This window comes from Anguilla anguilla, chromosome 1 (assembly GCF_013347855.1).
Source record: "Anguilla anguilla isolate fAngAng1 chromosome 1, fAngAng1.pri, whole genome shotgun sequence".
Lineage (NCBI taxonomy): Eukaryota > Metazoa > Chordata > Actinopteri > Anguilliformes > Anguillidae > Anguilla > Anguilla anguilla.
Window position 1 is genome coordinate 18,643,901 of NC_049201.1, and position 25,163 is coordinate 18,669,063.

The 25,163-nt window shown below is 46.1% G+C and overlaps 1 protein-coding gene across 2 annotated transcripts; it reads right to left on the minus strand.

Annotated features, from left to right (window-relative positions):
* Positions 1-1,727: 1,727 nt before the first annotated feature.
* On the minus strand, positions 1,728-25,142 carry lin52 (lin-52 DREAM MuvB core complex component). Of its 2 annotated transcripts, none has more exons than XM_035407789.1 (6): positions 25,091-25,142; positions 24,104-24,178; positions 23,929-23,966; positions 23,718-23,784; positions 23,219-23,302; positions 1,728-2,232 (listed from the first exon to the last, which is right to left on the minus strand). In XM_035407789.1, the coding sequence occupies exons 1-6, from the start codon at positions 25,107-25,109 to the stop codon at positions 2,177-2,179; spliced, it is 339 nt and encodes a 112-aa protein (XP_035263680.1). In that variant the 5' UTR covers positions 25,110-25,142; the 3' UTR covers positions 1,728-2,176. The 2 variants fall into 2 exon arrangements, with proteins under 2 accessions (XP_035263680.1, XP_035264493.1); XM_035408602.1 differs by lacking the exon at positions 25,091-25,142 and adding an exon at positions 24,344-24,667.
* Between the last annotated feature and the right edge of the window lie 21 nt (positions 25,143-25,163).

The following is a 25,163-nucleotide window of genomic DNA, read 5'->3' on the forward strand; positions in this document are numbered from 1 at the left end:
CAATATCAACAATTAGGAACCTGTTAACCCATCATAGTCAATATTCAACAGGTACAATTCACCGAACTAATTGCTGTCTATATCAACAAGTACAACCTTATGACCTCAAGCAAGCCATCATTTAAAAAACAAACAGTTACAGCCTAGTCAAGTCATTAGGGACTGACAACTCCTTAAAGGATATGTTGGAAGAATAGGTGGAGATGAATCAAAACTGTTGTCTACCTCAATCAGAAAAGATCTTTAGCATCAAGAGGCTGTGGTGCTCGCTGTTGGTTTCATGTTCAGATCCAACTGGCCCTTAGTGTACTCTTAGTTTGTGTCCGGTTTGCAAATGCAAGTTTAAATTCTGTTCTACACTGGCATAGAACAACTTTTTTTTTTTTTTTTAAGAATGTCACTAACATTTTTCACTTTTCAAATGAAAATGCACATTGCCCCCAGCACGACAGTAGCAGGGTTCCGTAGAGCATCTGTAATAGTGAATTTCCTCAGTACTGCGGGGGGTGTGGATAATGAAGCTACTGCTCCCAGCCACCCTAGCCTGCATTCCAGTCCATCAGGCAGACCCCCCCACAACCCCCCCCCAGCCTTCTATCAATGGAAGTACCACTAAACACTACAAACACACTCACAATCTATGTTATAGCTAGTTGGTTATGGGCAGTGTAGCATAGAGGGTAAGGAACTGGGCTTGGTGCTTAACCTGCATTGCTTCAGTACATATCCAGCTGTATAAATGGATGCAATGTAAATGCTATGTAAAAAGTTGTGGAAGTCGCTCTGGATAAGAGCATCTGCTAAATGCTAAAATGCTGTTATGTAATGTAGTTTTAGTTAGAACTATGTATACACACACACGCACATACACATACTTTCCCCCATTTTTCGGGAGGTGAATCTGGGAGCAGGGAGGAAGCGGAGGGAGCCGTTTGGGGGCCGCGGTCGCCTCCGCCCGCGTGAACCAGAAAGACAATTAGGGGCTTATTAGCGGCCTGCGGAGACGCGCAACTCGCGGGGCGAGCGTTCGCCAAGGCGGCCGGGGCGGCAGCGACATCTCCAGCCGGGAACAGTCGGAGGCATTGTCTCACCTAATTACGCGGGACGGGCCTCTTTTTGTTTCCCCTTCGCCATGCCTGTCCGATCCCCTTTTCGCCCGAGCCGCCGGCCCCGTCCGCGCGGGAAGTGTGCTAATTAGAAAAGAAATGGCCCTAGTAATTATGTCAACTCTCGTTACAACGGACGACAATGCGCAATATTATTTTTACGCAATGTTTTGTGCAGAGCCTCCGCTTCCAAGTCTCATTAAGAGAAAAAATATAGGGGGGGGGGGTTCCAATATGAAGGGGGGGGGGTTCCTATGTCCGGCCTCCCTACATTAGGAGAAGGACTTTAATGGAGGGCATCAACGTAATGGTACAGGCATGAAGTTATTGCCCTAATTAATAGTTTGTTCCCTAGCCACCCCCCAACTGTTGTGTCATCAAAGCTAATGCAGGAACTTGTTTGCACTCAGTTAAAAAAGTAGTCATTCAGCCTCTTTAGTACTCATCCTGGCTTCAGTTGTTTACAGGAATGTGCAATAATAAATTCAGGAATGTCTAAGTACTTTGATGTAACCCTAAAATGGCTCCTATCATTTTGAGATTTGCAACAGATTCATTTTGAAAACTTCTCTGGACAGTGCATTTTGATAATGCAATACACAAAAAACACTGACTCACAGGTCTTTGAGTATAAACAGTTTATTGCAGAACTCTTTTTGAGAAAAAAGCAACACCATTAATTAAGCTTAAAAATAAATACAGAATATACACTCTTCCGAAAGAATAAAGTGACCTGCGGTCTAACAAGAAGGCGACTGCAACGGATCCATTTCAGCCCATCACAAAATCGAGAAATTATGATTCTGAATGAGAGATCTGACGTTTCGGATCAGAAGATTTTTTAGCCCTTTTAAACACTGTTAACGAAAACAATGTCCATAACGTGAGAAAGGACCAACAGATTTTTTCCTTCAATACCAAAACGGTCTCTGCGGTGACGGGTGTGTGCTACACTCTACACATACATGTGTCAGATTCATCTTCATTCAGTGTGGTGTGGCTGGTTTGTGTCCTGTTCAGAGTGCTACTTCATCTCTGCTGACGCACACAGGTGAACAACATGGCCGTCTTCATTTTTTGGGCTTCTCCAAGATGTTCAGGAATTTTCCTCGCGTCATTTCCCTGGCTGGAAAACAGAGGTAAGCGTTAAAAAATGTCAAACAGGTATACTGACCCATTATGTTTCCTCTAGCATAAATGGAGGTGACATAAACAAGGGGCACTTCAATTAAAAAATAACTTAATAACTCTAGAATGCCAGTCTGATCAAGATAGTATCATAACAGAGCTGTAGAAATCAGCAGGCTGTGCTCCTGTAGGCTATCAGCTAATGGCAGTAAACAGCAATGACAATGATAAGGAGGCTACTGCTACAGCCCCACAGGACAGAGGACTGCCTGTACACGCCCATAAACTTCAGGAATGAATAGAGATATAGGACCAGGGCTGCGGTCAATTTATTTTCTGTTCAGTCTGAGTAAACGAAAGGGTTGCTTGGGTAACGATCATCCTTGAACCAAAAGGGGGTTACTAAGGACACCTCTAAGTCCGTCTCCACCAGTGACTGCACTCCTGTGAGCAAGTCAGGGGTACAGTGTGTACTGTACACATCCCTGCAGCACATCTTTGCCACAAGCACGACACAGAACCCGAAATTCTTCAGCTAGTTGAAACGCACATGTAGCTCACTCTGAAGATAGGCATCTCTTATATAAACAGACACAACTGCATATCTGTTCCTGTGTAGCTCCTTACACAACCTAAGATGTCTGCACCCTGTGAGATCTGTAGGTTTGATTCTGCAGTACATGATCCTAGAGGACATGGGTCCGGATGGTGCAGAGATATGTACACATAAGGACATTACATACATAAGGGTAGAATGAGGGCTAGCATCAGCATTCCAGGGCCCATTACAGCCTTTAATGCTGCAGGCGAGAGCAAAGGGAAATGGATTAGTCCATTTACACACACGCTCATCCTCCAGGATTAGGCTTTTGGGCTTTTTAACGTGTTTTTTTCATTCCCAAGTGCAAACGATTCGCTTTTATTACCGCTGGTTGCACTTTTATTTACAGTCACAAGCGGCTCACGCTCCCCCCCTCCACCACCCACCCCAAACATGCAGGCTATGTCGCACGCTAACTTCATCTACAGCTGATTACAACTGGAGCCATATATTCACAGATCCAATGGGTGCAAAGCATGATGGGAGAGACTGCAGCACCGTTCTTTTAATGCAGCCGAGTAGGTAGGCCTAGTAAATACTACTGGTCACGTAGCCTGCAGTATATACTAGTCCTGTATATACTAGTGAATGTAGCCAAAACTCAATTTAGCATCTCCGCTTATCTTGGCTAAATATTTTCAGTTTATAAAATGTCCCTCTGAACCTGGCAGTTACTTCCAGTCTCAAGCTATCACCAATTGGCACATTTGAATGTTGGATGAAATAGCGTGATCCTGCTGGCTCAGACAGGAAACATGCTACAGTCTTACTGCATGTGATCTGTGTGCTTAACACAGGCAATAAGGCAAGGAAATTTAACAATGAATGAATCAATTAATCGATCAGCCACTCACTTGTATACATGTTTAATGCACTGCCATTTTATATATATAAATCTGCAGTCTTCATTTAAGACAGAAATGCATTAGGCACCCTAATGAGTGAGCAAGAAGTTAACCTGTGATGAATTTAAACAGCTGAAAACTATTTTGATCCTATGCTTCAAAATATGCTTTCTTGAAATAATGGAATTGAAAGAAATGAATTAGGTAGGTTAACCTTCATTCTTTATATAGCCTAATTTCAGTGCATACAATTACTGTAAAATTCTTGGACTGTTCAAGTAAGCCAATTTAAATACATTAAAAAAATATCTACGTTTTAAAAAATTGCTAATCAAAAGAATCACATGAGTTTCACACAAATACTTAGTAATCTCAAATTCAGTATCAAAAGATCAGAGTTGTGGATATCATTGCAGGACCTGATCTGCTTATTCATCCTAATAAAATATTACCATGCACATGACTGCATTTATTAATAATAAAAAAATAAAATAAAAAAAGAGATAGGGAAGGCACCAGAGCTGAGAAAGGCACATAGCGCAGATCGAACCCCAGCCCGCACGGGGGAATCGCACGCGGTCGAGAGTCAGCAGCCCTACAGACTACACCGCACGCCTCGTCACATGATCATTTCATTCGATCGAATCTTAGTGTTCCGCTATTTCAGCAATTCCTTACAGCCATGGCCGTCTGATTTGAACAATCCCACTTCTTGATGCTAAAATGTCCTTAAAATCTTCGAATAAAGACATTCTATAGAGAGCTAACACTAAGTTGCTTGTTATCGTTCTTAAAATCAATCCAAAAGGACACTCATTTAAGGCAGGATAAGGTCCAGGATTTTTTTTTAGCTACCTAGCTATAGCTTTTTACCAGAACACCTGTGCTCCAGCTCCAAAGTTTCTTTATCTGCATTGTCTGGAAGCTGCTTCTTCAACCTTGGATTAATAACTGAGCCCTCCCCCTCCCCCCCCGTCCCCCGCCCTCTCCAACCAATTGGAATTGTTTATTAATGCAGAGCGCGTATTTAATTTGCAAGACGTCAGACAGGGAGGTAATTTATACAAACATCTGTTCATTTTTGACTCACAAAACAACATCACACGCAGCCCACTGCTTCCAAAGTGACAGAGCACATATCAGCATGTCCGGACGCAGCCAGGGATGTGTGTGTGTGTGTGTGTGTGTGTGTGTGTGTGTGTGTGTGTGAATTTGTTTGTGTGTGTGCATGTTTGCGTGTGTGTGTGTGTCTGTGTGTGTGTGTGTGTGTGCGCATGCCTACATGTCTCTGTGTGTATGCGCACATATGTCTCTGAAGGACAGCAGGGGTGGAATCTAAGTAGACAGTCAGGACTCCAGATGATGTGAACACCTCTATTGAGGAATTTTGTACAGTGTGATCCACTGCAACTGTGTCAGAGGTACAGCTGGGCCTAAAGACTGAGACAGGCACAGTCACAGAGCCTGTGTCAGAGGTGCAGCTGGGCCTAAAGACTGAGACAGGCACAGGCACAGAGACTGTGTCAGAGGTGTAGCTGGGCTTAAAGACTGAGACAGTCACAGAGACTGTGTCAGAGGTGCAGCTGGGCCTAAAGACTGAGACAGGCACAGGCACAGAGACTGTGTCAGAGGTGTAGCTGGGCTTAAAGACTGAGACAGTCACAGAGACTGTGTCAGAGGTGCAGCTGGGCCTAAAGACTGAGACAGGCACAGAGACTGTGTCAGAGGTGCAGCTGGGCCTAAAGACTGAGACAGGCACAGTCACAGAGACTGAGTCAGAGGTGCAGCTGGGCCTAAAGACTGAGACAGGCACAGTCACAGAGACTGTGTCAGAGGTGCAGCTGGGCCTAAAGACTGAGACAGGCACAGTCACAGAGAGACTGAGAATGCTCAGCTCCTCAGCCTGCGGTGCTCTGGCCCAGAGAGCCAGCCCCACTCACCACAGCGCCACACGCAGGCTAATTAATGCACGTAAGAAGGCAGAGCAATCAAATCAACACATTTTACCTGCTCCAACGGCGCAAAGTAGGCGCTCCTCATTTAAATGAGTTTGTTTTTTGGCTCATTGTCAGTTGAGAAAATAAGGAATGACTAAGTTTAAAAAAAAAAAAAAACCCTGTCAGGAAAGGCGTGCCGCGCATACTCATCCCAGGTAAGCGCCTGGGTGTCAGCACAGACAGGCCATTCGGCCCCGAATGCAGAAAGACGGACCGACAGCGAGGCCTCATCGCAGGCACTGCCTCATTTCAGCACGTTTGCTGGGATGCGGGGAGGGACGCCGCCCTGCTGGTATAACCCATCCTGGCACCTCCCTGCTGCGCAGACGGTGCGGTGAGACGCAGGAAGGGAGCGGCTCGCCGGGGCCGACCCGAAAACGAGGTGCGCACCAGCACCCCGGGGCCCCTCCAAGGCCCAAGCGAGAAGCGCGGCAGCCTGGCCTGCAGAAAGCCTTCTGACAACAGAGTCCTCTTGCTGCGTTGGTAGGCAGTGACCCTGGAGAGGGCTCATCCGGCAGGTACAGTAACTGCTCTTTGTTTCTAATAAGGAGAGGATCCAGCTTGCGCCTCTTGTGCAGAAGTGTTAGACAAAACTCACAAATTCACAAAAGGTAGCATCCCCCCCCTCCCCACCCACCACATCCCAACAAACAGGCACACGGTAGTAAGCTTCCTGTTCAGCAAGCCAAGAGTTTGAGAGAGATTTAATTTGCTGCGGGTCGCAGATATGATCGTTTTACGGGAAAGCTCGTATCGCGGATGTCAATGGACGGACACCAACGGAACCTAAGCTGCAACATTATCTGCTACGTCTTTACAGAGGACAGAAAAAAAATTTTTCGTGTGTGTGCACGCGCATGCATGTGTATGTCTGTGTGTATGGAAGAGAGAGAGACATTGGCTTCCAAAAGAAGCCAATGTCAGCTGTCGTTGACAGACGTCTAGAAGTGGTCCCTCTTAATGAAATTATTCTAATATAATAAACACATAATTCAATGTTCATTGCCACTTTGTTTGAAGTAGTTCCATTCATCAAGCATTTGAAATTCAGCGCAATGCTTTTAATTACTGCCAGCAAGCAAACAATACATTGATAAAATGATACATTTGGTCAGAATGATAATGGACTAAACTGCTAAGCCTGAAGGGGTTAAGTATACTTGACGACAAATTGCAGCCCTGGATGAACATTTTTAAGGATTATACAGAAGGGCACAGAAGAGAATATCAATGCACTGCTACATTTGCACACAGGTTTTAAAACACTGTATTCTGTGGGACCGTTTTGTTTCAGAGGCCAAGTATTAAACAAATATTTTCACAATGACGAATGCACGTTTCTTAGACCTGGTGCTGGGGACCTAACGTGCATTTCTGGTTTTTAATTCCAATTAGGTTCCTAATTAGGCTTGATCAAGCAGTTAATTGAAAACGGATCTTGATTTGACAGCACTTAGAAAGTATTAGCTGTTAGCTCTTTATTGCAGATATTAGTTGCCGGAAATTTGTTCCACCAGGAGGACATAAATAAGTAAAAATGCTTCTGTAAGTCAACTCCATTAATTTCGGGCCCGTCAACAAATTAATGGTAGACGCGTATTCAACTTTATTTATGTACAGTAATTAGTCGTTAAATGGGCCTGAACAAGTAATTGAAAAATGCCAACTAATCAAGCTAGCGACGACTGTGTTGAATTTGTGCGCTGCTCGGACGGCCGTTAATTTAAGGTATTTGTTACCAGCTTTACTCGAGCACAAATGCAGGTTAACGTAGCTTCATTACCCTGCAAATTCAAATCAGTTAGCCCCGACTGCCGTGAGCCTGTGTGACTGTCGGCCATCTTCTGAATCTCCCCGCTACGCACGCTTTATGCTTACAATCACGCTCATTTTGTTCATATGCTGACATATCTGCGCAGGTCTGTGCAGGTACGGGCTTCTCACAGGAAGGCCCATATTCAGTTTGACCAAAATAAATTAGCCCTCAACTTGTGGGTAAAGGGTTTAAGGAAACCACTTGCCAAAGTGTGGGATGTTTGTGCGTTCTCCCAAAAACCTTTCTTTGATGATGCAAAACATACACGAGCGGGAAGCCGACGGGCACACAATCGCCATATCTGCGCATCCGTTTCCCATCTCCGCGTTCGAGTCAAAGTGGAGCTGCAGGGTTAGGCTCTTTCGCCTCTCAGCCACACCCGCCAACGCGGGACGGGAGCTGGGGGTGAGGGCACCGAAAGGGTTACCCGTCCCCGTCCCCCTCCCTGGCACGGCTAATGAAAAAGCCAAACGGGTTTGTAATTTAGACGAGCCGCCCGGCGCGGAATGCTAATGCGGCCGCCGCGCGCGGGGCGCTTCACCTTGAGGTGTCCATCATCAGGTTAAACATGATGCTAATTGGATTCGGATTGATTAATCTCGCTCCGCACTGTCTATTCGAATAACGCTTAACGAAATAATCACGGCCCCCGGACGGCCGCGCCGGGCCCCGGGAAGGAATGAAACCATCAGAATCAAGCGAGATGAAATGAATTAGGGTGACCCGTAATTATTTTTGCCCAGATATCATTTTCGCATTGGGAGGAATTACAGCCGCCGAACGAGGAGGTGCTTCGACTTTATTTACTTTTCAAAGTACTCATTATGACTTTGCAGTGATGGAGGCTGAGGGTGGGGCTGGGGGTGGGGGGGGGGGGGCTACTGGTGGGGGTGATCAGAAAAAAGATGAGATTACGTACTTTTCAGTAAAAACTACAAAGATTTTACTTTGGCAAGTCATTTCCTTAAACCCTTCACCCACAAGTTAACGACAATTTTTTGTCTGATAAAACTGAATATGAGCCTTCATGTGAGGACTAAAAAAAACAAAAAACCTTTAATTGCAAAAAAAAAAATGTTATGCAAGTGACTTATAATGTTACACTTCTACACTCATGATGAAAGCTGAAGCCAAACGGCTTTCAGCTGGACCGAATCGCCCAGTGGATGATGGTACTAAATGCAGGAACATTTAATTATGTGGAAAAGTGCATTTTAAGACAGGGATTTATTGTTATTGTCCGGTATGCCATGCCAAAGGCTCTCTAAATGATTCATGAAATACATTAAATTAGACAGTAAAGATATTTGTAGGACTAGTATTAATTCTTGAAAAAAAAAAAACTGCCAGAATAAAAAAGCTGTACATTTTACAAACCTGCAATAAACTTCAGGAAACTAATTGCGATAATTTTTCTTTTTTTCCGACATAACCTCAAACATCCTGGATTCGACCTGAATATGAACAAGATTAGAATATACATGATGCATATTAAGATGAGATCATTGCCATTAACAACCAATGATCCCTTCTGAGCCGTTTACACGCAGCATCCTCGCCGCCATTAAGCTCTGCCAGAATTACTCCAGGGAGAAAAAGCCATCGGTCAGCAGCAGGCCGCCAGTCACAGCGGGGGTTTAATAAAAGCCTGAAGAGAGATTGATAAGTTATTTCATCGCGGCTTTTTACACTTTTAACTCTAACCGAGTCTCACCCGCACCACGCTCAGCACAGCTCTGTGTGGACAGACATGCAACTGGAGCTTTGAGGTGTGTTTAGAAACTAGCTACCTGTCCTGAGTGGTAGCATATTCTCCTCTGCACTGCACAAGTTTGTGAAGCTGAGTGAAGCTCACTCTGGAAAGATCCACTGTTGTTGACCCAAGTTGGATATTACTCATACCATGACGGGGTTTAATGACAAACTATGCTTAGTTGTGTGTGTGTGTGTGTGTCTCTCTCTCTCTCTCTCTCTCAGGACTAATTTAGCTTCTCCTACAGGGTATGGACAAGCCTGAAGCAAAGAGACGTGAAGCGGTGAATTGGACTGGTTTCGAAAGTGAGCGCGGAGCGCAATGCACCTCCAGCACTCCACCGCGGCATCTCAGGGGACCCCCCCCCCCCCCCAGCGACCTCCACACCCCCCCAGATGATTGCCACTGAGCCGTCCGCTTCCTAATCCCAGATTTATCTTGCTGATTTCTTTGCTAACTGCTCGTTAAACGGGCCGCTGCTTCAGGAGTGGGGGGGGGTGGGGGCTGACAGGCGGAACCTCTGTCCCAGCTGCTCTCTCTCCCCCCCCTCCCCTCCCCTCCTCCCCCAACCTCCTCTCCCTTGGCCCAGACAATGAGGAAGTGATGCCCTGCTCCACCATCTCCCCTGAGATCTCCACCAGCAATCGCCCTTCTGCTCCGGTCATTAATTAGTTTTCAATTTATCCTCAATTTCCTCCTGCTATGAAAGTAAAATGATGTGCATTGTGGGAGTCAGATTGAAATGTGTGATAAAGACCAGGGTCCACCCTCGTCCTGACCTCTGGAACACACACACACACACACACACCCGTACTGTAAAGCGTGCATGCACAGACGGGCGTAGACTAATGTACACAGACAGACGTGCACAAAAACATGCTAACACACAGGCCTGTGTGTGTGTGTATACACCCAGGGTAACCCACACACACTCGCAGAGACAGGCGTGTGTGTGTGTCACATACAATCGCACACACACACACACACACACACACACACACACACACACACACACACACACACACACACAATCCATCTCAGGCCACGGGAAATCAATACTGATTAGTGGGAGGCCGAGATTTGTTTAGTTGATTAGAAAGGTCAATTACTGATTCTGTACTTAGTTAATCAGCAGCTTGTTACTGCCGCCGTCCATACTGAATGATGGCTCATAGATTCTGCCGCTCGTGCCTTTTTATTTCTGCGGGAGATTGACCACGTCACTCCTGTCCATAAACGTGACTGCTATGGATGGAACGGGCTGTGACCCCAGCAAGCACATCTCCCGATCAGTCAGCCAGTGGCTGCTGTTGGCACATCACACATCAAACGAGAGAAGGCCTGAGGTTAATTCAACTCAGCCGATAACCCGAAACAAAACCGGCTGAATAGTCTAAGCTGGAAGGCATTTCTTAGCGAAAGCAACAGCTTCTGCTCGATTGGCCTTTCATTTTGACCGGGATTTGCATTATCCTACTCGCATTTTCTTGAGAATAATTTTCAAATGAGCAGCCTGGTTATTTTAAACATGAAGTATGATGCTATCTTTTACATCTTTAACATTTTATGGTTCTATTATATCTTGAGATGTTGTGTATAGGCTGCCTCATTCATTACATGACTTGTATTTCTGGGAGTTTAAAATACGATACAATAACAGAGCTGAAACAGCTATCAGAACAAAATGATGGATTGCGACTCTACTTGAAAAACCATTCTGAAACGTGAAAGAAATGAGTCTATGCTAGTTCCAGATTAAAGTACCAAAACTATTTCCAAATGTGGTAAAGTAGGCTTCAGTAAAAACATCACTCCAATGGTCACCTAGCTCCTAAACTTACATATGACATATGTTCTATAAATGTAGGCCTATATGTCCACGTACAGCCTTACAATACATTGTCAACTGAAATTTTACAGCACTTGTGTGGTGGAGAAGATTTAACATAGTGCATGTTTTTCCTGTTCAACTCGTGTAACTCTTACTAAACTGTGGGTTAGTTCAGTTCTCTAATGTTCAGTAGTGGGTAGGGGTGTAATGCTACGTCAATCCAAATTGATGTATCGGCTCAAAGGGAAACAATCTGATCTAATTGATACAATGTGCAAAAATCAATCTGTAATGCTATAAATCATAGCAAAATGCTTATTTAAATGTCCATAATCTTATGGCAGTTGGCTCTCTAGCAACACTGCCAGCATCATTGCTTACGTGTCCAACTTGACCTCATCATCACTACCACTAGTGCCGTGCCATCAATACATTTTTGCACTCTCAACCTCATTTTGGTTGTATGTGTACACTGTAACAGGATTGTGTAATCTGAATCATATATATTGATGGTTTCTTGCTATATTGGATCATTTTGGATTGTACTGTAGCTAAATTTGCAATATTGCCAAATATGGACCCCGAGGTGATGGATCAACGTTGGCATGTCGCTGGGGCAGGGCATCGTGAACTTACTCAAGAATCAAAATCGTATCCTATTGTGGTGAAGCCTGAGGCTTACACCCCTGGTTGTGGGACAGTAAAATCAGCAGCTCAAGAGCAGGAAGGCAGGAGTGGGTTTCTGTCAGACACCCACAGCCTGGTCTGGCTATGGCCCTAATGCAGCCCTGATGCAGCCCTGGTGCAGTCCTGTCATAGCCCTGTTACAGCCCTGTTATATACCTGGTGCAACCCTGGTGCAGTCCTGGTGCAGTCCTGTCATAGCCCTGTTACAGCCCTGTTATATACCTGGTGTAGCCCTGATGCAGCCCTGATGCAGCCCTGGTGTAGCCCTGGTGTAGCCCTGGTGCAGTCCTGTCATAGCCCTGTTACAGCCCTGTTATATACCTGGTGCAACCCTGGTGCAGCCCTGGTGCAGTCCTGGTGCAGTCCTGTCATAGCCCTGTTACAGCCCTGTTATATACCTGGTGTAGCCCTGATGCAGCCCTGGTGTAGCCCTGGTGCAGTCCTGTCATAGCCCTGTTACAGCCCTGTTATATACCTGGTGTAGCCCTGATGCAGCCCTGATGCAGCCCTGATGCAGCCCTGGTGTAGCCCTGGTGCAGTCCTGTCATAGCCCTGTTACAGCCCTGTTATATACCTGGTGCAGCCCTGGTGCAGTCTTGCTGCAGCCACGCTGCAGCCCTGCCCCTCTCCAGTCGAGGACAGATGGTAGAGACTCTGGCTCTCCCCGGCCGCTCTGAAGCGGAGCTCTGACGGGTAAATCCTCTCCCTCTCTCTCTGATTGCTGCTGGCCAGGTATCCTACCGCCGGATTACCGAAAAACACCACTACACTGCTCTGCGTCGGCTTAGCTCCGTAATGATAAATACCTTCTATGGCTGCAGTGGCCATTTTACTGAGGTTCTCCCCCATGCTTAACCGTAGCTTTCCATTTCAAATAGCCTAAATAGATCTATCAAACGTGCCCATATTAGCCTTGCAATAGCAGTGGAACACATAGTGTGTACATGTATATATTTGTAATTGAGTTGAATGGCCGAGCTGTTAACCGATAATGAAGATGCTGACAAACTGAGGCTGCTCCTCAATCTTCTGCTTCAATCTTCAATGTAAAGTAAAGGTGGATCCATTTTGGCTCCAGTGGCAGATGACCACCTAGGCCAATTGGCGTAGCCCTTTTTTCCTGACTGCCCTAATGCAGTTTCATTAAGCTCAAACAGACTGTAATCCTAGCCCTGTTTCTCCCCTTAAACCGCCACACTGTGTCATTACTGTGTGTAATCTTTATTTAATGGATTTAACATCCATTCTCTCTGCCTCAGTCCTCTGGGACTGGGGGGTGGGGGTGGGGTGGTGGGGGGGGGGGGGCGTGCACAGAGAGGAAGGCAACACCCCCCCCATCCCCCCACCAAAATACCACATTCAGTCCCCATACAATCCACCCCCTACACGCAGTCACACACACTTACACGCGCGCACACACCCATACCTGACACTCGTGTTTGTGTTCAAAATTCAATTACCCACTTATTGATACTTCACAGGGATATTTAAGATGCGGACACGGGTAATGATTTCCCAAGGGGGCCACTGGTTCCTCTTTATATCCCAGCTCTCCTCCGCCTATCCCCCGCCCCCTACCCCCCCACCGCAACCAGCACCACAAACACCACCCACCCCCCCCACCCCCCCCGCCGACGAGGCGCAATCCTCCCTGGCTGCGCACGCGGACGCTCGCACATGTGCGACCGCACGCCCGCCGCCGAAGCTAACGCGGGCGAAGGCGCGCTCCTCCCGCCCCCACCCTCGCCCCCCCCAACACAGTGGCAGCGCAGCCCCGTTTCTGAGCCGTCCTTATTAATAGGCAATCAGTCAAAATTCATTCATTAAAAAGGCCGGAAAGACTGCGCCGGGGCGCCGCGATTAGCTGGGAAAGAATATCCTATGCATTCCTAATTTATTTATGCAAATGACGTGTCATTTCGGATCTGCTCAAAGAGTCGGTGGGCAGGAAAGAGACAGCAGTGCCTTGCCCCCCCCCCCCCCCCCTTTACCAAGCCAGGCCTGTTGAAGAGACGTGTGATAGACCGGCTTCAGCTGAGCTACCCGGGCTTGCTCATCAGAATCAATTTGGAGTCCCTGAACACAACGGCCGCTGGAGTGCTCCGTTTATTTAACTCCACAGCATCTGCTGGCGGTGAGACACCAGTCGCTGCTATCAGCACGGCTCTGAGCTAATCTCTTCAACAGCTCCTTGTGTGTAAGGAAGTAATAATCACGCTTTAATACAGAGGTAGCTTAAAGAAACCAGGTTGTTGTTGTTCCTGAAAAGTAAAAATACTAAATGAAAACTATACAAAACCGTGACGTCCTTAAAATAAATGAACCCGTGTTCATTTTATAGCCTCATCTGGATCTGGAGTTGGATATTATAGCCTCATCTGGAGTTGGATATTATAGCCTCAACAGCTTGTTGCTTGCTTGATTACTGCAAGAACCTAAATAGCGCACCTGAGTAAATTTAGATCATTAATTAATTGATCAAATTAATTTACAATCGAAAATGTGCATTTTGCTCTTATCGCGCTGTTACTCTTATCCACAGACACAATGAGTTCTTTTCCATAAAGACGCTATTGGAATTGCTTGAATATTTTCATTGCCCTAATGCAGTAAAAGCAATTCCAGGTGGGGGGAGGCGGGGGTGAAGCTCCCCTCACTGCACACGAGAGACCCGCTTCCTTCATTTCCCGCCCGTTTGCAAGCAAACCAACCCGGCCGCTAAAAAAGGAGAACGAGGCAGGTGTACGGTTAGCCTCGAACGCGAAACACCGCCAAAGTATTTTTATCGTATATTTCCATACGAATGGAGCCGCCGAGAAAATAGAGGCTAGCGGTTTTCGTTTAGCATTTTCCGACGCTGAACGAAAAGGAGCCCGTTTCCCATTATGCGCGAGGAGGGAGATACCCGCCGCGTCTATTTATCTCAGGCGCGGGGCAGCGGGAGCCGTCCCCTCTCCTTCATCTCCTCCAGCCTGTCAGAGGGAGCACTTCATAACCAACCGCCCGCCCCGCGGACGGGGGGGCCCCCCTCCCCCTTCCCCTTCCCGTGATGGATCGGCGGCGGGCCGTCGCCGGGGCAGGGCGCCGCGGATGCAATCATACTGGGCCGCGCGGCGCTCTTAATAAGGCGGGGATTGATCCCGGGGAGAGGAGGCCCGCGACGCGGCCGCCGTGACTGCTGGGCCATTAGGAGCTGTCAGGGCTGACCTTCGGGGGGGGCAGATGGTCGCCGAGGGGGGGGGGGGGTTGGCGCTGTTTGAGGGTGGAGCACCAGGTGTGGTAAATCGGTGTGTGGGTGGAGTTACACTCAGCCAATCGGGGAAGATAATGACACGGGACAAGGGAGCTCAGCTCTGCCACAATGGCTACTGTGATAACTCAAACACACACTGGCTGTGGATATTTACAATCCACCCCCCTTACACAACCACCGTGATTATTATATAGAATAATCATACAATAACGCAGTTATCACTTATTCAATAATTTGATTGGGCTACTCGTATCATAATTTGCTACTTCAGAAATTGCATCATTATTGAAGCTTTGCTCCTTTAACATGTGATATCTATTACCCGCCACACTCAAGGTTAGTCAGATATGCTTCCCCACTTGGACCAAAGTCCAGCTGAAAATCAGACACAGTCAGGATAGATATAGCCCTCAACCACACAAGTGATGATTCAGAGAACAGATAAAAATGTCAAATTTTCCCACAGCGGAAGACAACCTAATCACCTGGAAGGTATCGATGAAAGTTAGCAACATTTATCTGAAAACTGAATGGACATTTATATTCAGTACGATTCTCTCTATATTAATACAATCAATTTCCAAAGTGAATATTATAGCTGTTAGGGCAATACCTCAAAGTTGTTCGGTTGCACCTCAGCCAATTACAGATAATGCATGACCCAGAACGTCACAACAGTGTCCCATCTTGAATTCTGGCTTCGCCCTCCAGCAAACCGACCACACAAATCACCCAAAAAGTGCTACAATAGTAAATACGCCAGACGGCTGTATCAGACGCTGCAGAAAGCCTGAACTCCCAGCTCCTCTCATATCGCAGGAGGGGGTATAGAAGCCGATGTGTGCGGGCACTATATCTTATCATGAGAACGTGGCTAATAAGCAGAGGTATATCATAGGCTCATTGATCTGCCTGACCGGGCTGCATCAGGGCACAAATCAGGCCGAAATCAGAGGTGGGGGGGTGGTGGTGGTGGTGAGGGGGGGGGGGTTAATAGGCAGGAGGGTGTGAGGCTTGCGGGTGTGTTAGGACGCCGTGCCCCGAGCCTGTCCCCCGGGGGCGCTCTCTGTTCAATTGCCTTCAATAACAGTGCTTATCGGCCTTGTCCCTCCCCCTCCTCCCGCGGGACGGGGGGGGGCTTGATGACGGCGCTCGGCGGCCCGTGCCGCGGACATTCATCACCGGGCGGGGCAGGGCAGGGGCGGGGCGGAGCAGCTGGGGCCCCGAGGACAGGCACGCGCCCGGGGCCTCCCCGGGGGGACAGTGGGGATGCGAGGGACGCAGGTGAGGGGGGGGGGGGGGGGTCCCCGAGGGGCCACTGCTTGGTTTGGGCTCTTAATGCGGCCGTCACCCCCACCTGTGTGCTCCCGGATGACGGGACTGAGGCCTGCTCTACACACTCAGGCCCCGGGCACAGAGTCTTTAATACAACCGCAATCACACATGTACCCCCTCATAAACACTTAGAAATGAGCATGCAAATACATATTTTCTTGTACTGCACATCCTACACATTCACAAGGAAAGCTCACATCAAGTGTCCATTTAATGAGCTCTGCTCGCAGTATTTCAGCCAGACAAACAGCCACTTGCAGCCAAAAGTGCGAGCGTTGAAACGGGTGAATGTGACGCACGGAACAGTAATCAAACGGCACGTGTTCGTTTAAATGCGCGCTCGCAGCCGCAGGAGCGCGTTTAACATAATGCGACGAGTACTGGAGACGCACAATGTTATACTACGCGCTCCTACAAGCAAGGGAAACGCGCGGAGCGTCGCTCCAATAAAATTTTACTGGAAGCAATTACTTCCAGAGCCAGGTGTTCAATCTGTGGTCCACAGCATTGCAGTCGAAGTGTGACAAAACCTCCTTTTGCTGAATATCCAACCGCGGGCACGCATGCACGCAGCATAAGCATAAGACACACTCTTTGGTGTGAATGTGGAGGTGAAGTCTAGTTATTATGACAGGGATACACTCTTATTTTTGCACCACAGCATGCTACATGCGCAAATATATTCTAAACAACAATGGTGGAGCAGTCCCTACGCAGAAACCAATGTCTGCTACAGTCGGTTTTAGCCTAACTGTTATTACAACAACACTGCAGTGCCTGTGGCTTCTCTCACAAGGCAGATCCAATACATGAAGATGAGTCGAACACAACAAAGCTGCTTTGGGGTTTCAGTGGAACTTCATCTGTCCTAGTTCAATCTCTAGCTGAACCTTCATGCAAATATATACGCAAGCTAGTTAGCCACAGCACTTACTCATTTTACTAGCGTTGGTACAGGAAACCTAAGCAAACTAACTGAGATATATGGTTAGCAGACCGTCTACTGTACACTGCAGGATATAATCACCCAATTATGCAGGGAATTCCTGTGGTTTGAGGCTTGTGTGACCACAAGTGCACAAACTGACTATTACCCTGGAGAAAGAAAGAACTCAGTGGCAGGACCAGCACTGAACAGGCTGGGCCCGACGGTGCTATCATAGGGACAGGATGGGAATCCGCTGTGAGACCGGTTAAAGGGTTAATGGTTTCTTTGGTCAATACATATTTTAATCCACTGCTGTTAAATATTAATTTGAAAAAATGCTGAGCCTGAATATTTTAAACATATACAAATTGATAGAGGACGCCCTCATCAAGGGCGACTTGCATGGCTTACATTTTATGCATTTATACAGATGTTTACTGAAGCAATTCTGGATAAGCACGTTGCTCAGGGCAACAGCGCCAGTGCCTTGCCTGTGACTGGAACCTCCAATCATCTGGTTACAGGTGCCATTTCCTGGCTGGTGTTCTATACTGCACTGCTTCCTGTACTGGAATCATATCCATCAGTAGAAGCTCTTCCTGACCTATGTGCTATACTGCACTGCTTCCTATACTGGAATCATATCCATCAGTGGAACCTCTTCCTAGCCTGTGTGCTATACTGCACTGCTTCCTATACTGGAATCATATCCATCAGTGGAACCTCTTCCTAGCCTGTGTGCTATACTGCACTGCTTCCAACACTGGAATCATATCCATCAGTGGAAGCTCTTCCTAGCCTGTGTGCTATACTGCACTGCTTCCAATACTGAAATCATATCCATCAGTGGAAGCTCTTCCTAGCCTGTGTGCTATACTGCACTGCTTCCAATACTGGAATCATATCCTCCAGTAGAAGCTCTTCCTAGCCTGTGTGCTATACTGCACTGCTTCCAATACTGGAATCATATCCATCAGTAGAAGCTCTTCCTAACCTGTGTGCTATACTGCACTGCTTCCAATACTGGAATCATATCCATCAGTGGAAGCTCTTCTTAGCCTGTGTGCTATACTGCACTGCTTCCAATACTGGAATCATATCCATCAGTGGAAGCTCTTCTTAGCCTGTGTGCTATACTGCACTGCTTCCAGTACTGGAATCATATCCATCAGTGGAAGCTCTTCCTAGCCTGTGTGTTATACTGCACTGCTTCCAATCCTGGAATCATATCCATCAGTAGAAGCTTTTCCTGGCCTATCTGTTACACTGCACTGCTTCCTATACTGGAATCAGATCCACTAGTGGAAGCTCTTCCTAGCCTGTGTGCTATACTGCACTGCTTCCAATACTGAAATCATATCCATCAGTAGAAGCTCTTCCTAGCCGGTGATGCTTCAGAGTAGCTGGTGAGCAACTCGTGGCTCGATGGGACCCCTCACACGGCTCAGCTCAGCTCGGCTCACCCCCCCCCCCCCCGGAGAGAGCCCGCCCCCCCGCGTGCCCTCTCCCTCCCCGGCGGGGCTGTGCTCATTAACCCGCTCGAGTGTTTGATGGTCCGAGCGTTTGAGGGGGAGCGGTAAATCCTGGCCCCGCCCTGCCCCGTTTCCCCTGTCTCATTTAAGGGCCGTAAAGAACGCCGGGCGTGATGAAAAAGTAGCCGAGATTTACAGGGCCTCCCCAGACAGCTGGGAGAAGGAGAAAATTAAACTCCGGCACATTAAAGAGGAGCCATTAAACGCGGCTCTGTGCCTCTGTGTGGACTAATAATAGTGTAAGGCCCTCTGGAGGCGCGGGACACGGCGGGAAAGGCGAGCGTTATTGTCATTTTTGATCAACGCCGGCCCCGGGCCGCCGGAAACCCAAGCACCCGCCGATGCCCTCTTCCTCTTTTCCCCGGGTGATGAAGCTCCCCTGCGCCAAAGCAGACGCGAAAACGCACGCCCGACTCTTAAAAAACGCATCATCGGACGCCGGTCTGATTTCCCCATGAAAAATGCATTTCATTAGAGGTAATGCGTATTTCAGGACCTGTGTGAAGCGTCTCGTGTACACGATTAGTTTTCGACAGGGTGCGCTCTAGTTTCCTCGACCTAGGATTTCCACAGAGGTTTGAGATTGTGGATACTGTACTCCACTAAGCGTGAGGGTCAGTGTGTCCTCCTGAGGGTAACGGGACCGTCCGGTGATGGACTGGGGATTGAGAAGGACCAACTCCAGTGCAGGACACTGCCCAGCTCTCGATGGGTTTCCTTAAAATGACTGTGCTTTGAATCCTCTTTTATTCATATGACTCATACCCTCTATTCTGATATGAGCGTCACTGTGCAGACAGGCTGCTTGAAGTCCCCACGCTTCCCTAGAAAGAGGTACTCAGTAGGGCTGCTGACTGCCTCCAAATCCCATCTGCCCCGTGACTGGAATCCCTGGATCCCTGGCACAAACTGTTAGACAAAGCTCTGTCATTAAACCCATTTGTGTTAAAGGGACGTTTTGGGCACCTACAGGCAAACGTCCTGGGGACGCCTCGACGTAAAGGCGGTTGGATTTTTGGAATATAAACACGGCTGTGCCTGCCTGCTTTCTGTGTGCGGGTGCCCCCGTGTACCTCGGTCTGCACCTTTCAGGCGATCGCCCCAAATTCAATCGAGTTCACACAAAAGAACAACTTATTGTCTGGCCTGGCTTTGAACAGAGCGTTCCCGAAAGGCTGGAAAAGCTCACTATTCATTCGAAACCTTCTGGGTCCGTTCGGTGACGGTGAAGAAATGTTCGGAGAAGAAAAGAGGAGGGGATGACATCACAGCCGGGTCGGGATGCCTCGCTCGCAGAGGGCCTCCGTGTGGCCTCCCCCCAGCCCTGCAGCTCGGCGCTAGCGTGCTACGGCTCGCTGCGCAAACTTCCGCACGGGCCAGGGAGGAGAGGCTGCGATTGGCTACAGCGCACAGCTTATCCTTCCCCGGCTCACGTGGACGTGTAATCTCTGTGTACGGAGACTTACGTAAACCAGCGGTCGCACACGTCGAAAAGCAATGCACCCACCCCTCTGCAGCCCTCACACACACACGCACAAACAAATGCACATGGATGTCCAATAGTGCTTTGGATTTCATGTTGTAGTATTGAGGAGTATAGTACTGTGTGAGGGGAAAACATGGACAAGGCAAAGCTGGCCTGGGATTGTCAAGACTGTTTTGATCAGTTAAACTGGCTGTAGGAGGAGACCAGATACAGTATTTTTGACAATGACTAAATTAGATAGGCCCTAACTAAGCCTGAACAAGCGAGTAACTTCCAGATCAGCCTTTGCTAACAGCGATCCAGCAGCTTAATTTTAAAAAATGACATTTAAAGCTTCTCACATTACAATATCAGGTGGAAATACATTGATATGATGATCAAAGAACTAAATTCTATAAAAGAATAAAAAATACAAAGTTACTGTCAACTTTGTTTTCGGCACCCATGTTACGCTAAGTGGAGTGGTGATTGTGCAGCTGATCCCTGTGAAATAACCTCCTTAATTTGTGCTTTAATTGGATGGCAGACCCATGACCGTGAAGGCCAGATTCAACACCAGAAACCGCCTGAAGTCTCTTACCCCCAATTAATGACCTCCAATACACAGTTAAGAGGGGAACCCTAATGAAAAGCCTCATGGTAATCGTTGGAATGGGGTTCACTGTCTCTTCTAGGTTCCAGAGAAGAATAATCTTTTAATCAAACAATATCCACAGCTACTAGCCTTTTAAGTGTAGCAAACTATGAGGAAAAAGCAGGAATTGTGTCAACCTCTGTAAGCCACTATAAGCACACAGGATCGGTTCCCCATGGACCCGATTAGCAAATACATCCAGCTACCTAAATGTTTATTCAGATTAACCGACTCAACTCTGACAAGTGAACAGACCCTTTAAAAAGAACACTTCTGCCTACACTGCCCCTAATGACAGCGTCTTAGAATTCCCATGCAGAAGCCAAAGATTAATCTACACGCGGAGCACTTCAGCATATGCAATTACATGTGTTTCCGTGGCTTTTCTGTATTCGCTATTACACCACAAGACAATAATAGCAAATACAGAAACAATTACACAGCTACACAATTGCTATTAACCGTCACTGGATTCCCACTTCCCTGGTAGGGAAAAAGCCTTGACAAATCATGTTTGGCATAATCCTTCCCAGAACAAGCCTGGTTTAATCATCCCGTCTTGATGGAATTTTACAAATCTGCAGCGAGCTCGTCACCAGGGGGGGGTTGAGTCCTCCCTCGCCGTCGACGAGCTCGCGCTCCACTCACATCAGACGGAGTCCCACGGCTCCCGTGTGTTCGCGGCGACACGCTCGAAAACGCAGACGCAGGAGACGTCTGCGCCTCCTCCAACCCCAGCACTTCCATTTTGTTTTCTCACACAAAAGAGTGCGGGAGTTAAATTCAATGATGAGAATCCGACAAGCACGCAAATACATTTTAGAGAGAAAAAAAATCTTAAATCAATGTAACTTTCAGGAAGATTCTGCTGTCCCACTACAAAAAAAGGCATTTACCCTGATGTATGCTTAAAATGCCTGGACATTAAAAGCCATTCTAAATATAGTACCTAGGTTTTTCAGATTACAACTCTGCAGCTCACAGCACGGAAATTATCCAAGAAGTGTATTATAGCCTGCCCCAATTCCCCTTAATGGCTATTTGCCCCCCACCTTCGAGTCCCCTTCCTGTTCGTAAGAAGTTAAATATCCATTGTTCTCTTATGAAAAACTGAAGCACTTATGTCTCGCTACTCCATATTATCTGCATTACAACTATGAATGCTGGAAAGCTGAAATATCAGCCAAACCGGATTTCAAATCCCTGGCATACAGAGATTGCAGGGATTTAGAAGTTATAAATTATGCTTATGATTATGAACCAGTTAATGTCAATAAAATGCAGTCTTCATGAAAAAGCACAGAAGCATCATATTATGACGTCTTTAAAATTCACTGAAGTATTGAAGCTCATTAGAAGTAGCAGGATACAAAAAAAAATAAACTAAATGCACTTTGCACAGCATTAGAGCAGATCTCCAAGCCCAGATTCAGCTTTGAAACATCCAGCTGTTCACACACAATCACATCAAACTAACATATGCTCACAAATATACAAACAACCTTAAATACATTTCATCTATGTATACACAAATCTGTGCCCACACTAATTAAGTTATCATCCTGTCTTACAACTTCACACGATTTGTCCAAGGGATGGCGAAGCCCTTGAGCATCACAAGGTCACGCATTTTAAGATAGACTAGGCCTAACTGCAAAAAACCTGGCAAAGTGTTTAGTAACATTAAAATGGATTCCAAATTCACATCTTAAAATCAAGCGACAGAATCTGAGAGGAAATGCAATAAGGCTAACAGCACCACTCAGAGGCCACCAGAGGAATAACAGGCACTATACTGCAGGGAAAAGTTAACTTCTTACTTATGTAAACTGTTCCCTATAATCTGATTAAATGGCAGTAGGCCTTATATCCAAACAAAATGAAAATCTATTAAAACAAAACCAAGGAGAAAACAAAGACATCTCACTAGAAAATAAATAAAAATATGAAAATAAAATGTTAGTTTTGACAAAAAACCAGAGATAACTGTCCTGTGTGATCAGCCAACATTTTCTGTGATAAACACCCAGCCTTAGCAATAAGCACAGGAAAATTACCCCAGTGCATGTGGATACAATGAACACATACAAACAATGTCTCAGAAAGCAGATGTAAAAGCTAGTTGCTTCCATCCAAACAATGTCCTTTGGTTTAATTTCCTGAATGAATATGCTTTGAGACCTTCAGACACAGATACTGCTGTTAGACCATTCGAGGTTGGTCAGTGTAAAAGTAGATTCCTCTCTAATAGCAGGATTATCTTTGAGAAACAAGACAGGAACTTACACTCCTCCAGACCAAGCTGATAGGCCAGATTCTGAAGTCCTTTCACCTTCTCCATCAGGTTTGCTGTAGTCAAGCTGCCCAGTTCTACGCACGAAAACAAACTAAAAGTCACTTGAAGCCTTTTCCATTGATATTCACTGAAGCTCACATTCCACATCTAGAATATATTCATACTCTGCACAATGGCTATGGCCATAATTTACATTATTATATCTGCGTATATCTGCTTTCACCGCAGTACTGAGATATAAAGGCTTGCCCTGTAAATTACTATTTCCAAATGGAATCTGAGGACATTATACAATATTAAATTAAGAATGCTCACCTGTGTAAATGGCAATTGCTTTTTCCCAAAATAATCTTACATTGACACAACTGTTAAATAATATTAAGAAGAAATATCTATCCTTGCTATCTGTACACTCTTCACAATATGAAAGCAAATGTTACAACAGTAAGCAAACATAAAATATGTACAGCACTCAGCGCATGATCTTACCTTTTAACATTTCGATGTCATCGTTTTCCAGTTCAGCCATCCACTTAGGGGGGGAGTTTGTAATTGGCTGCAAAAATGAAGCAAGTGTCACATGAGATTATGAAAGTCTCAAGTCTTCCTATTTTCTGCAAAAGGAAAAACGACACGATACCTGTGACAAATTCACCCAGCAATGTACTATAAATGGGATATATGTCTGTAAAACACTCACACTTTTAAATGAGGCAGCAAATTCTGCAACTCCTGGCACTGTAAGAACATTGTACACACAAATCAGACATTTACAGGAAATGGATGGCAGCAAAACAAAAATGTAAGGAATGAGTGGTATAATCCAACAAATATGCCTTGCAGAAGATACACATGCACTTGAGGAGAGAACTTACATTGTTCTGGCCAGAGATCAGGTGATGCTCTGTCTAGTTTCTCAAAGCTCAGCAAGGAAGACTCAAAGTCGTCACCTGTCAAAATACCACGAGGCCAATTCAGTAAAATGCTTTCAATCCAATCTTTTGCACAGGTGGTCCATACAGAGAAATGGTAATAATTCTCACCACAAAATCGAAGGACATTTTTATTATTTCAAGTGCAAGACAGAACGAACGCCACAAAATGGATATACCTACACATATTTTTTTAACATGAAGGGACTTCTAGCAACTTCATAAATTATGCAACGTTAGTTGGCTAGAGGCAGAAAATCCTGCAACTAGTTGGCTAGTTCCAACTAATAATTGTTAGTGAACCATCAATGCTTGCTAAACCAAAGTTGTAGAAACCATTATCCAGCAAAATGCTGCTGTCTACGTTCGCTAGTGTGCCGGTTAGATAACGTATTTGACTATCTCTATTGTCCAACTCATCTGTTGGGTGGTTAGGCTGGCTAGTCAGCTAGCTTACTATTTTTCATTTACATCGGTTTAAAGTCTCGCCACCAATCTCAGTTAGATATCAGTACCACTGCTATCGATATGCAAGACTGTATTTTTAAAACTGAACTAGTTTTAATTAATATAGTAAATCTAGCCAGCGCCTTACAGAAGAATCGTAACCGGCTAATTTATCATGTAACAGCACACCGGTCACTTAATAACAAATGGCACGCGAGCTTTATTTTTAGCTGATCATCCAGTTAACTCAGCTAGCGAATGTTAGCCAATGTTGCTAGCTAGCTACATAATACTATTAGCTAGCTACCACGAGCTACTTAACTATTTTCACAAAATGCCGGTTTAGTGGTTATAAAACAATATTTGTTGAATGCGCTGTGTTAAACCTTAATATGGAATACGAATACAGTTCAAAATAGTTGGCAGATTTTCTACAAAGCATAGATTGCTAGAACACACAATAAAACAGGAATTAGAATTTACCTCCACTTGGAGACGCCATCTTAACAACAATACCATGTGACGCTGTGCAGCCAATAAATAGACAGTACTTCAG

Coding starts and splice junctions, on each gene's coding strand:
- lin52 (XM_035407789.1), bottom strand. Junction 23,785..23,928: donor TTGCTGCCTCATTTAAAAGT/GTGAGTGTTTTA, acceptor TCATTTTTGCAG/CCAATTACAAACTCCCCCCC. Junction 2,233..23,218: donor TCAGCTTGGTCTGGAGGAGT/GTAAGTTCCTGT, acceptor TCTGTTTTCCAG/CCAGGGAAATGACGCGAGGA.